Source organism: Tyto alba, unplaced genomic scaffold (assembly GCF_018691265.1).
Source record: "Tyto alba isolate M040663 unplaced genomic scaffold, T.alba_DEE_v4.0 Super-Scaffold_16, whole genome shotgun sequence".
Classification (NCBI taxonomy): Eukaryota; Metazoa; Chordata; class Aves; order Strigiformes; family Tytonidae; genus Tyto; species Tyto alba.
This window is the reverse complement of record NW_024881278.1, coordinates 29815433-29828167: the sequence shown is the minus strand read 5'-3', so window position 1 is coordinate 29828167 and position 12735 is coordinate 29815433. Positions and strand designations below refer to the sequence as shown.

Here is a 12735-nt window from a genome sequence, read left to right as displayed (position 1 = left end):
GGATTTCCAAACACACAAAGATTAAGCAGGCCAGGCTGAACGGCTGGCATCTCTTCAACATCCTTCTTAGCCAGAATTTTGCTTACTTCTTGCAACAGCAAGGTTCAGAGGAATGCATTCTTCTTTGTGGAACAAAGAGGGCACTGTCTACCAAGCTTTTGCTGTACAAAATCAGTTCAGTGAAATTCACATTTGCTGCTTGCCTGCTCCCTACTTTCACAGATCTGCTGTCTTGATTACCTTCATTAGACCCATTATTTCTTGACCCAACCACTGTCACAGTAAAAGAAATCAGAGTTGCCCATAGAACACAATTGACAGCTGTTTCTGGAACACAGCACCTAAGAAAGAAATATATTTCTTAAATATATTTCTTCACCCGCCCCAGGTCTTTCTAGTCATAATCCTGCAAAGAAAGAAATCTTATAAAATATGATTAAAAAAATAAAAGTCTTTACTAAATGCACAAACAAAAGTTTCCCTTGCTACCTTCTAGGTTCTATTACTATTACATCTGTTTAATAACCAGAGGACAGGAGAAATAATGCTACTATTCATGAGTTGTTCACAGCACCCAAGGAGGTGCTGGTTAAACTAAACAGAAAAGAGATTCCTTGCATGCTGCCTTCTCCCAAACCAATTCTTATAGGGTAGGAATGAGTGCCTTAATGTTCTTACTACTGAGGGAGCAGGGGGACTGTTATTTGTGGGTATGAAGCCTATGAATGTTTACAAGGTAGGATTTCTACAGCATGCAAAGGAGCTAGTCATCAGCCAAGGTTACTTCTTGCTTAAGCAATCAGTTCAATGGACTTTAGCATTGTTATATAATTGTAACCAGAACTCCTCTGGGAGTTTGAACCATGCTGCTGTGCTCTCACAACAATTTGTGAGGCATCTCTCCCCTCAGGAGTCCACATTAGCCAGTAATGTGGAACAGCTGTGAGCTTTCTTTGGGAGAGCGGTACTCCCAATGACCAGAACCCAGGTCACATTCTAAACATCTCCCATGATGTTATCTTCCAGCTTTTCTTCAGAGCATGTAGCCACCTCACAAACACTTTAACTTTCTCATCACGTTCATACTGTAGGTTTATAACTTTGCTTCTCCATGTAAAACATCAAGCATCATACTTGACCTTACCACAACTGTTTTACTGCCATTTCTGCTACTGCTGCTCCACTGATTCCTCATTTGCACTCTACAGATGAGATCCTGATCCAGTAAAACCAATGAAAGCTTTGCCACTGACTTCTGACAGATGTAGGCTTCAACCAGTAGCCTCTGGCTGTCACTAAACCTGTACTTCAACCCAGATACAGTTTCTGATTTCAGTTTTTTTCACAGCATGATTCTTCCAACCACTCAGCAATACACACATCCAACAGCCTACCTGAGCTCCTATTTCTGCTTCCATCAAGTAGATAATGTTTTGAAATAGGCTGCAGCTTTCACCTGCCCTCAGCCAAGTTCATACAGCTGTGGCACATCATTTCAAAGATAAATGATCTCAAGCTGCTAAAATGTGATTCTGGGTTAACAGGGTCAAAAATAAAGCTGTGTTCAAACGAAAAGGAAGCACTAAGCTGTTTTGTATTTTGAAACCGATTAAGAATTTATACACAGAGACCCACTGGAGTCCTAGAACTAGGAATCTAGATCAGTGAGTACTGACTCAAACAACGCTCTCCCAAAATAATTACACCTTAACTCATCCCTGCTGATAGTGGTAGCTGTAAAACAAACAGTACTTGAGATGCCTTGTGATGGTTCTCTGGGAAAGGAAATTTGGTTCAAAAGCACTGCTGTAGTCCAAGTCTGTACGTCTCAGGTGCTCAGAAGTTGGCAACAGCCCATCCCACAGTGATTCTACTGTGCCAGGTCAAACTTTGTGATGTGTTGTTATTAGTCTGAGGTGAACCGTAGGAGACACTATGGCTGCCTAAACCAGAAGTCCACCACAGCACTAACTCACTTGTCCTCAATCCCAATTTTCTTTCTAATGGAAAGCCGGAAGCATGGCGGGGAGGAGAGGGAAGAGAGGACAGACAGTTACACACCCAGGCTGCATCCTGACAAGCAAGCAGGATGTGACTGCAATGCACATCTGGACCTCTGAGCTGGAAAACAGTCCCAGGCCTTACAGTTCAGATGCACCTCTATGCCTCAAAGGTTGTTGCGAGCATGAAATTGCCCTGTGGCTGGCTATAAAGCCCAAACAACTGACTGTGTGAGACCCACCCCATTTTCCATTGGCATAGCGCTGTGCTGCTTCATTAACAAACTCACAGTGGGGGCTTAGGCATGTGGTTTCTCTTATTGTCATTGAGGAAAACGCCCTGGCTCAGATCTGCAATGACCTCCAGACCTTGCAGGACAAGGACAAGGTCACTGTGCTGTGGGAAATTCTGAGGTAGAGGCTGGTAGAAGCAAAGGCAAATAGAACAGTTCCTTCAGGAAAGCAAGCTGGTAGTCAGTATTATCTAGTGTATTTGGAGACAGTATATTTAGTCAGTGTGTATGTATATAGTCAGTATATCTAGTGTATTATTAGTATTATGTATGTGACACTACTTGTATCCCCATACAGACTAAAGGCCACAAATAAGACTGGGGGAGGATTAATTTTGCTGGGTGCTGCACAAATCCAGAGTGACTCTCCACCCTTGCAGTTTACACGTGTAATCTGGGTTTAGATAAAGGAAAAACTCTAAAGTTGCAGCATTTACTTGTTCACTTTTTTCTTATAAATTCTTTCACTTATTTAAAGATCAGAGAACTGGAAAAGAGATCAAACTAAGAAAGTCTAGAATCTGCAAGGAATTGTGTGGCTCAAGCCTGCAAATTATGATTTTATAGAGTTAATCAGGATTTGGAAGTGATGCAGACAGTGATAAACAAATCAAGGCAAGAAGGAGAAAGGTAGGAAATAAATTTCAAACGATTATGACTCTGGATCAGGTTATTAAAAAGAGTCTTCATGCATGCCCATGAAACCACAGACTGCATTCTCTCTTTAGATTAAGTAGGAGTCTCTAAGAAGACAAGAAGGAAAAAGTTCTCCTACCGGAGCTCTGTCAATAAAGAGATGTCAATAAAGGTTCAGATGATTAAAACAATTTCCCAGCACAGAGGATAAAATAGATTTTACAGGGTGGTCTATTACTTCTTTCAGTGACAACCCTTCTCCTCTCAGTTACAGATGATTACTTTTCAATAGCTCTGTTGGAGACACACATCTATTTAATATTTGGAATTTTTCACATATAATTCCCTTCTGAATGGGCAGTGTGTGTTTAAGATTTTGCTAAATGAATAGGGACAAATTCTGCTCTTTTAAAATTTTATGTAAATCTGAAGCATTTGCCCTAATATTGACTTACACTTGTTAAATCAGAGTAAATGTGAGCACACTTTGGCCTCGTGATATCCAGCACATGGGGCAGGACTATAATACAAGAAAGGGTTACTTTCTAACTGCTTGTAAGATTTAAGGCAGATAAATAAATAATAATAATAAGTCTTTGTTTCTGAAAGGAGATATTCAGTCTACGCAAAGCACCATCCAAGTCATTAAAGGATTCCCAGGTGCCAGTATTTGGAAAGGGTATTAGCTATTCAAACAGTTTAGGCAGAGGTCTCTGCTGTTCTCCCTCCTGGGTCATCTCAGATTTCCTCAATCTCTGCCCAGAACTGAGTACAGGCGGGAAAGAAAGGCTGGAAATTTCAGAGGAGTAATATTTTCTCCAGAACTAGAAAGAACATATTTTTCAGTCTTGCAGTAAAAACAAGGAAAACCCTCCTTTGTTAGTGCAACTGCAGGGCTGGCTGGGTGAGGGCCACACGCTGCATGTGGAGGGACAGACTCTGCAGCAGATGCTCTCTTTTCCTCCCCTTTTCAGATGTAATTTACCTGGCTCCACTCTATTGCTGGGAGAAGAAACCACATAAAAGTGTCATCACGATGCAGCTGGCTTCTTCAAACAAAGTAATTCAGCAGCAGGTGGGAAGAGTGAATCCACACAAAGGCAGAAGTCTTGCTCAGGGGATGACTGAGCTCTGCTGACAAGAGTCAGTGCCCCAGAGATGGTGATACAAACACCCCTCCGGGTGTTTGATGCTTCGAGGGTGCAGACAGTCATCTGAAGCCACCCACCCCACTTGAGTTGGTTTCTGGCTCTTGCTCATTTCTAAAGGTTAATAGTTTTAAGCAGGTGCCTGATGCTGAGCAGAAATTTCAGATTGGGAAGTATTTTCCTGAAGAAAAAAAAAAAAAGGTGTTGGAAATAGCAATCACTATAGAAAGTGACATGAGAAAAAGCCAGTGGTCTCTGACTATCTGGCAGAGGGAGCGATGCAGATGTCTTCACCGGGAATAAGCTCTGCCTAGATAAAAGCAAAGCTTACTAGAAGAAGGATGTTTTCTGAAAACATCATCTTTAGTTAATGAGATCTGCCTTCTGATCGCAGAGCTCCCCTGGGTCTACTTCCTCACTTCTGCTCCGGGCTCTCAGGCAGTAGGCCAGAAACGCTCATCCCGTCGTCAGCTTGCCACATGATTTTCTCACGCATCACCCTGGTCTTTGTTGCCCCTGTGCTTAAACAGTTTAGAGAGGTTATGACTGGAGCCACCTGCAAGCTGCAGACTCGTTGGGCTTTCTTCCAAGGACAAGTTGATTCAACTTTGTTACACCAAGACTGTTCTTACCGATGGCTGCGGATTCATACCTCTCTGTAATATGTAGTCTTGGTCACTGCTCTGAAAAACTGAAATCATTCAGGTTCCTGCCACTAAGACATGCTCTTCCGCCATTTTGCTGTAGCAACTGCAGCTTGTAGAGATGAGTGTCCTAAAAATTGAACTTGTAAAGACCAGGGATCATTGTCAGCAAGCTGCTTCCGGGAAATCACCAAAACAATTTGGCAATTTTTCATGAAGTGCCTATCCTTGCTTAAGATGTCTAAAAAAACTGTATTAGTTTTTTGTGAACATATTAACTTATAATGCCAGGACACAAGGATGATGGGCAGCCTGAAATGTGGATAATACCTATACCAATGCAGTAAATTCTCCTGGAGCCTAATCACAGTCAGGACTACACTTACATAGAAGTTTCTCGCTGTGCTGTTTTGTCTTTCCAAAGGTTCCTCAACAGCATCCTCCTACTCAGACTGTCGGCAGTTTGACTGGCAGCACGGTGGGTGCAAGGTTAGAGGGCTGCATCTCAGCCCTCTGGGTACCTGAAAAATACAGACAGACGTGTGTGTTCACTTGCCAGCTGGAAGAATCACATCTACTCATATGATGCCCAGGCAAGATGATATAATCAGCACATTGGTACTTCTTACCCCAGTAAACTCTTTACCTGTCTCCTGTGCCAAGAGCAGTCAGGAAGATAGATGTTATTAGGGGAGTGATGAAAACCATTAAATGAACCTTAAAGACGTAGAAAATTTCATGCCACAAAATGACAAAGCTCTTTGGCTCTTGTGCCTCTCTTTTTCTGAGTAGGGCAGGTTAACCACTTTTTTGGGCATATTGCCTGCCCAGGATTATGCCAAAGAGAATCTCCAGGGAAGACTTGTCAGTTATCCCGCAGATTTCCTCTTTATCTCAGCACAGCTGTTCCCATCCTGACCTACTAGCCTGATTCCTTGCTGACTTGTTACTGAGAATGCTACTGCAGGGATTCCAGATGTGGAGGAGCCCAGCCCATGGCACACATTGCACCTTCACCCCTTCCTCTCTGAGTCCCTGGTGACAGCACACAGCTAGCTCAAGTCTCCCAAATGGAGAAAATGGCATTGGTCCCAGACAAGCCAAAGACCCACATCCTTTTTCTTTGAACATTTTGCAGCCAAAGTATTCCCAGAGTTTTGTCATATTTAGTACAATCTCCAAGACAGAGGAAAGTGCTTGTATTATACCAGGTAGGAACATCTCTGATCCCTTCTGTTGCTGTTAAACTGTTACTTGGCTCCAGTTCCTTACTTTATTCTCAGCAATGCTCATGGCTTTGCTTTGCAGTTCTTGAAATTTGTTCAAAGGTTTGTCATTCACAGTCTCCTCCCCTTCTGTCAAGCAGCCATCTTCCTTATTGAGAAGAACTCTGTCCTTTCCTTTCTTGCTTACTATCTTTTACCATCTTATTTGCCTTATACAGTAATGACTTACATGCAGGAAAATGATTCAAAGCCACAGTGTTTCTGGAGCCAGAGACAGTCTGAACTTTTGAGATAACTGGGAGGAAAATCAGACTTCATATTCAACACACCTGGAAGGAATAACCCCTATCTATTTCTTGATGCATCAGAACCAACTGCAAACAGTCCCCATCACATGAAGAAGTGTCCTGGATGATGGACAGTTGTATAACTTGCCAGCAGTGTCAGCCTAATGGATGCCCACGACAGTGCAACAAGTTGTCCTGTAAGAATATTCTGAGGGCAGCCTTCTTGATCTGTACCAGCAGAAATAGTGACATTGATTAATGGCTATTTTTCTTTCTCTTGAGATGAAGTATGCTAAAGAACACGAAGGAAGATGAGCTCACTTCCTACTACATCATTAAAAGTATTTTCAAATGTTTTCTAAAGCTGTGAAAGCACACAGGAGCCACTGTACACTCAGCAGTGATTTGTATGTCTTTCAAGATGTCCAATTCTGATGCTGCACATAGTTCTGTGAGCTTCAGTACCTTGCCCAAGACAAGTGGGAAGGAACCCGAGTTTGATTTCTCACCCAAAAGGATGCCAGCTCTAACGGGGTGGAGCTGGGAAGACCTGACAGTGTTTGGCACGCAGGTACGCGCTTGTTCTGTGCGAAGGCAGGAGAGCTCAGTCCTCCGATGGGAGCTGCTGTGCATTGCTGGAGCACGGCACCTTCCCTCCCCGAAGCGGGTCTGTAAGGACAGCCACCTAGCCAGCAGCCAGCTGAATGACGTCTGGTGCCTCCCTTCCCTCCTGGCTGCCCAACTGCTGAGCAACTCCTTGTTAGAGCCTGGGATGGCAAGGGATGGGAGAAACTGCTTTCAAACTGTTTAATAACAGTGATGGTAACCTTTGACCTTGGTGAATAGCAGCGCTTTGACCTTTCGTTTGTTAAATAATGCAACCACTTACTTCCCGATCCTTATCAGTTTTTAGTAATTGAGGTCAAGACAAAGCAAGGCAGAGTACAGTTACCCACCAGACTTTACTGAACCAGGAAGAATTTCCTTAAGCTATAGATTTCCTTTTTGATAATCTTCAATCAGGACAGGCAAAGACTGGAGACTGGGTGGCTTAGAAGTTCCACAACAGGCTAAAGAGCCTCTCAGCTGTTAGCATCTGGTTTGAATCCAGCTGTGGTTGACAGTGGCAGAAATTCATTATGGTCTCAGTTTGCCTCTGTGACTTGTATGAAATAAGTTGGGCTTGCAGTTCTACAGTTTACTGGCCAGATAATAGCCATAACATAAATTATTAACACACGGTTCTAGAGACATCAGTGATTAAATGAGTTTTCCAAGCCTGAAAATTCCTATTCCCATAGAGAAAATCAGACTATGGCACAGTGGTAGGTGACAGGGTAGACAAAAGGTTGGTGGTCACTCTTCCATGTTCTGCCTGATTCATGTCAAAGAGAGGTGGTTAATGTTCAGGAATCTGAGTTGCTTTTTGTGTGGTGTAAGTAAAACTAATGGGTCAGATTATGTGCTGTACAGCTCATTAAACATCTCACTTGACAGACAAGCAGGTGATGACTGTTACAGGCAGCAGTCCTAGGATCTGTGTTTTCCTTAGAAGTGAACAGGAAATGGATGAAAAAGAAATCTAGGAATTTATGATGTGACAATGGATTTAAATGTAAGTGCATACACATCTATTTATTTATATAATGCACACGTATAAAAGCTTAAACTTCCTGAAGATGTCAAACAGAAATTCTATTTGTCTAAGCAACTGTGCAACCTCATTACTTATTTATTGCACTTTGTATTAAGACACACTGCAAGATTTTTAGGGCAGGAGCTGCTTTGTGGATGTCTGTCAGTATGTGATTCAGCATAATGAGCCCCCAAAGAGTGATTCAAATGCTGTCATTTATGAATAAGCCACTTATTTGTAGATGCGGATGAGATCTGTAAAAATACAAGTAGGGAGATTCAGAAGGGGTATTTTGCTGCTGTTCATGCAAGAAATGAGGAAGATGGAGCCCTTTGTGGTATCCTGGCTAAAGTACAATACAGTTGCACACCCTCCTGCTTTTTGGACTTACCTTTGGACTTAGGCCTCTTGAAACTGAGGAAGACCTATGCAGGTCAGCCACCCCTAATTGCATTCCCCATGGGTTGCTGCTCGTCAGCGTCTCTGGGTGTCGGGGCATGGTTAGCTTTATTTATGGGGCTGGCACGGCCAAGGCAGCTGCCCGCAGGCTGCCCCGGGCTCTGCTTTCTCTCCCGCTGCTGAGCAGGAAGCCCCCGGCCGGCCCGCAGACGACGCACAGCCTCCTCGCCGCGACTGCCCTCGGCTCCCCGCGGAGGGAAGGCCCGGGCCGAGGCGGCGGAACCGCACGAGAGGTGCCGCCGCCCCGCGACAGCTCCGGAGCCTGGTTACCGAGGCGCCCGCCGCGGCGCAGCGGCCTCCCTCCCGCCTCGCCCGCCCGGGCCCTCAGCCCGAGGCGTCCGCCCTCCCGGGACGGGGGGTCTGGCACCAGCCGCGTCGCTGGGCCTGCCGCCATTAGCCGCCCGCGCCCACCGCCGCCGTTTCCATGGCAGCGGGGAGGCGGGACCCGCCGTTGCCATGTCAGCGTGGTTTCCCTCCCCCCGCCCCGGGCCGCTGCCGGGCGCTTTGATTGACGTTTTGGGCCGTTCCCGCCAGCGGAATCACGCCGTCACCTTTGACCCCGGTTGCCCGGCAACGGCGACGCGGAGCCGCTATGGAGGCCAAGTCGTTGCCCGCCGCGCTGGAGCTGGTGGCCGGCGGCGGTGCGGGGCTGAGCCCGGAGAAGCGGGCGGTGCTGGGGTCCTCGCTGCTGCTCCTCCAGCGCGACTACCGCTTCGAGCGGGTCTGGTTCTGGGGCTGCATCCAGGGCGTGCGCGGCGCCTACTACATCGCCGAGGGGCTGGGCCCCGACCTCGCCGCGCCCCGCAGCCGCCTCTACAGGTGCGGAAGCCGGGCCTCAACCGGCGCTCCGCGCAGGGGACGGGCACATCCCCGGGGAGGCCTAAACGGCCTCGGGAGGTCGGTTTGGGGGCTGGAGGGAGGGTGGGGGGAAAAGAGGGGACTGGGGAGCCGCGGGGGTGGCTGCTCAGCTCTCCTGGGGGGAGCCTCGCCGTGCCCTGAGGGGCCTGACAAGGCTGCATCGAGCCCCGTTCTTCAGCGGGCTCGGGCCTGTGTTGTGCTTGTCGCTGGCAGCTTGGACTGCGTGGAATGGAGCCTCCTGCCACCAGCGACCAAGGAGATGGTTGCGCAGGCTGAGCAGCTGAAGGGCCGCTTCCAGGGGGATCCTTCTTTTGAGTATGAGTACCCAAACGCAGAAGATGCCGAAAGACTGACTGAAGATGGTAAGGAGGTAAATACAGCAAAACACGTTTTGAAGTCTTCGCTGCAGTTGTACCCCTCACACTGGACAAGGGAGTGGCTCCTCCTCCTTGTTTGTAATAAGCAGCCTGAGCCTGTGCTCATACATACAATTTCCTCCTTGCTGTCATTGTGTAGCAATGGCTGCTTGATTGAACTCTACAGTTACTCCTGGAGTTAGACATGACTCAGAAATGATATCTCCCTTATGTTTTATTATGCATAATTGGTACAGATCCTCGCTGCAGTTTCTGAAGCTTTAACAGGAACTGCAGGCACCATTCTTTATAAATGCATAGACAACTCATAGGAAGTTTAACTGAAGAGGACAGGATGGATGATGGAGGGGATAGTTTGCTCTCTGGTCAGCCTATACTGTCTGCTCCTTGCCACATTTTCTGTCATATCTTATGAGGAGAATGTCTGATCTGTGGCCTTCCTCTTAGTGCCATTGGACTCCAAGCTGATGAGTCATTGTGGTTTCTACTGTCACCTCAAGTTTATTTTCAGAAATGAAAAGAAAAGCCCTGCCTTTAAAATTTGCCTGTTTTTCTTTAAAGCCCATAATCAAGGAAGAGGCTCGCCTTGTAGCTACGATAGAACAGATAGACAGAGCAGTTGGTATCATCCCCCGGGGGGCATTTGTGAAGACTCCTCTTGGGTCTGTGCATGAAAACAGAAACTTTGAAGGTAAATTCTCATTGTCTTTATCAGGATCAACTGTGCTTTGAACACAAAGGCTGTAAATTAAGATGACTTCCTCTAGTTGATGTTTTGATTTCAGGTTTATTTTTCCCATGGGTAAGATGAACAGGGAGGAAAGATTCCAGTGCCACTAGTGTTCAGGTGCATGATTCAACTCTGGGCGGTGGGAGGAGAGTCAGTAATGGCTCTGAGTCATTAAACCTGTAGTTGCATTTGTCTGTGTATAGTTTATGTCAGTGTTTAGCAATTATAGCTGCAGTGAATTCTTCATCTGGATATAGGATGTAACCAAATGGGCACAGCGAGTTGGTCTCAACTCGGTGCCCATTGCTTATCTGGGACTGCAGTTAGCGTGGTCTGCAATGCACAGCACTGGGGAGCACTGCCACCCATTTCTGGCAAGTCTTTGGTCTTCTGTGAGAGTCCACTGGAAAAAGACTGTGATTCTGTCCTGTGCTGTGGGTGTTAGAGAAACAATTTGATATTTGATGGTATAATGAATGGTAGCCTAGCTCACTGTATTAACCATCACCAATGGCTGTTTGCAGGTCTTTCTTTGACGGAGGCAAAAAAGTTAAGTTCCTATTTCCATTTTACTGAGCCTGTTAACCTGAAGAATAAAACCCTGCTGGAAAAGGCTGACCTGGACCCATCCACTGATTTTCTAGACTCTCTGGAGCATGATATCCCACAAGGTAAAGGTAGCAGGATCAACAGATGCAATGAAAGGGAAGGCAGTCTGAGTAGTCTGGGAAATGCTAAGGCAACAAAGTGTGTGTTACTGTAGAGTTGGTATCCTTGGGAGAAGCTCCTGTGAATCTGTAAAGGAACTTTATCCTTTACTAAAATATTGTATTTAATTTCCTTTTTAAGCAATTCTACACACTTACAATGGTAAGATCTAAGTGTACCAGGGCTGTCACATCCTCACAACTGGCCTGACCACACCAGTAGCACCCTTTGCCTGAGTTCTGTAAAGCCTGTGACAGCTGGTGTCCCTATGGAGAGAGATAACTCCACCAGTGATAGAGGGAATTTATGTGGTTTGAAGTATTTCACACCTCCTGTCCCACCCAGTATTGCTCTTCTTTATCTAAATGGGCTCTCATTAACACTAAACTGATACCTCTGAGAAGCCGAATTCAAATTTCCCTTGATAAACTGTCTTAGAAATGCTGTGTGGAATAATCTGTACTCTAATGGGGTTGCACGTTGTAGAAGGAGAAAGGAAGATATGCATACTGGAATGTATCTTCAGTTCACATCTCTACTGTTCTGCTGGACAACTGTTAAAAATATTTAAAGCCTCTTCCAGGGATTCCTCTGGCAGGATATTTTTCTAAAGAGATGGGAATGACTTGCTATTTGTTTCTAACTGCTTTTTGCCGATTTGCTGCATTTTTTGGATTGGGCCAAGTGTTTTCACATCCTGCTGTCTAGATTCTTGGGACACAATCAGAACTTCGGTTTGCTATTTTATTTGTATCCTGGAGTAGCAGGATAGGATAGTGGGCGACCTGTACCAGATGGAATTGGCTGGAGGACAGCGAATTGCCAGTGCTGTAAATAGCTTTTCAGGCTTTGTTTTATATATATATTGCCCAATCTTTCCTTTGGCAAAAAAGAACTGTAAATGAACCTAGTGAGCTCCTGCCTGAATTCTGAACATTTCTGACTGTTCAGAGCATAAACAGTGCTAAAATCTAAGCCACTGTTCAACTTACTGGCAGTGTCCTTGCTGCAATCATTTTCCAAAGGTGTAGTCTGGAGAGACTACACATTTTCACATACACGGCCTCATCAAGTTGGCCCTTTTGACTCAAAAATGAGTATTGAGTGGCGAGTTAGGTCCTAGATACCTTTTAAGAAAACAGCTGCAGTTTTGTCTGGTAGTTCAAGTGTTGCTACTGTTTACATTTCCCGCCCCAACCCCCCCCCCCCCCGCACCCTGCCCCCTTTTTTCCTGGGGTTTGTTGTAGGGAGTAGGGACTTTTTAATTTTGTGAGGCCTGAAACCACAGAACAACTGCAGCAGGAGATGAATCTGCAGTGCTTTCTGTTTGCACGAGAAAACAGGCATCAAGGGCTAAGAGCCTGAAGGCTAATTTGCATCACAGAGCTGGCTTTAGCCACCTTCAGCTGTGATGGAGATGGCACCTTTTTAAAATCACAGATCATTCTGCAGTGTTTTGCATCTAGTGCAAGGGGCCAGGCAACTGGCAGGTCATCCCGTGTGTTAGATGTGAAGATGGTGATTTTGTTGGAAGTCTTTAAATCGAATTTGACTTGTAGCTGTATTTTACCCAGTGGCAGATAGAAAGTGGGGCTCAGCTGTGCCATTGACACGTTTTGTCTTCCTGTGGCAACCTGAGGTCTGTGTAAGCATGAACCTTTGCCCCCTTCTTGGGTGGTTGTTGCTGTTAGTTCAGATCTCATCCTCCTCAAAAAAGGTTCTTCTTGAAGACT

The 12735-nt window shown here is 45.6% G+C and overlaps 2 protein-coding genes across 5 annotated transcripts in view; one reads left to right on the top strand and one right to left on the bottom strand.

The window, feature by feature from the left end:
* The window catches only part of LOC104363663 (epoxide hydrolase 1), a 38070-nt gene extending 29322 nt beyond the window's left edge, over positions 1–8748 (bottom strand). Inside the window, exons 1-2 of the mRNA XM_032995322.2 lie at positions 8262–8748; positions 5108–5242 (exon numbers count right to left, since the gene is read on the bottom strand). Of these exons, the coding sequence (XP_032851213.2) occupies positions 5108–5160 (53 nt within the window). The 5' untranslated portion in view covers positions 5161–5242; positions 8262–8748. The remainder of the gene's footprint in view (positions 1–5107; positions 5243–8261) is intronic.
* Positions 8749–8894: 146 nt separating this feature from the next.
* Positions 8895–12735, top strand: part of RSPH9 (radial spoke head component 9) — a 76627-nt gene continuing 72786 nt past the window's right edge. For 3 of the 4 annotated variants that reach the window (XM_032995317.2, XM_032995319.2, XM_032995318.2), the window contains exons 1-4: positions 8907–9148; positions 9401–9557; positions 10126–10255; positions 10819–10965. In XM_032995317.2, the coding sequence (XP_032851208.2) occupies positions 8922–9148; positions 9401–9557; positions 10126–10255; positions 10819–10965 (661 nt within the window). In that variant the 5' untranslated portion in view covers positions 8907–8921. Of the gene's footprint in view, positions 9149–9400; positions 9558–10125; positions 10256–10818; positions 10966–12735 lie in introns of all 4 variants that reach the window. The other variant, XM_032995316.2, reaches the window with a different exon arrangement.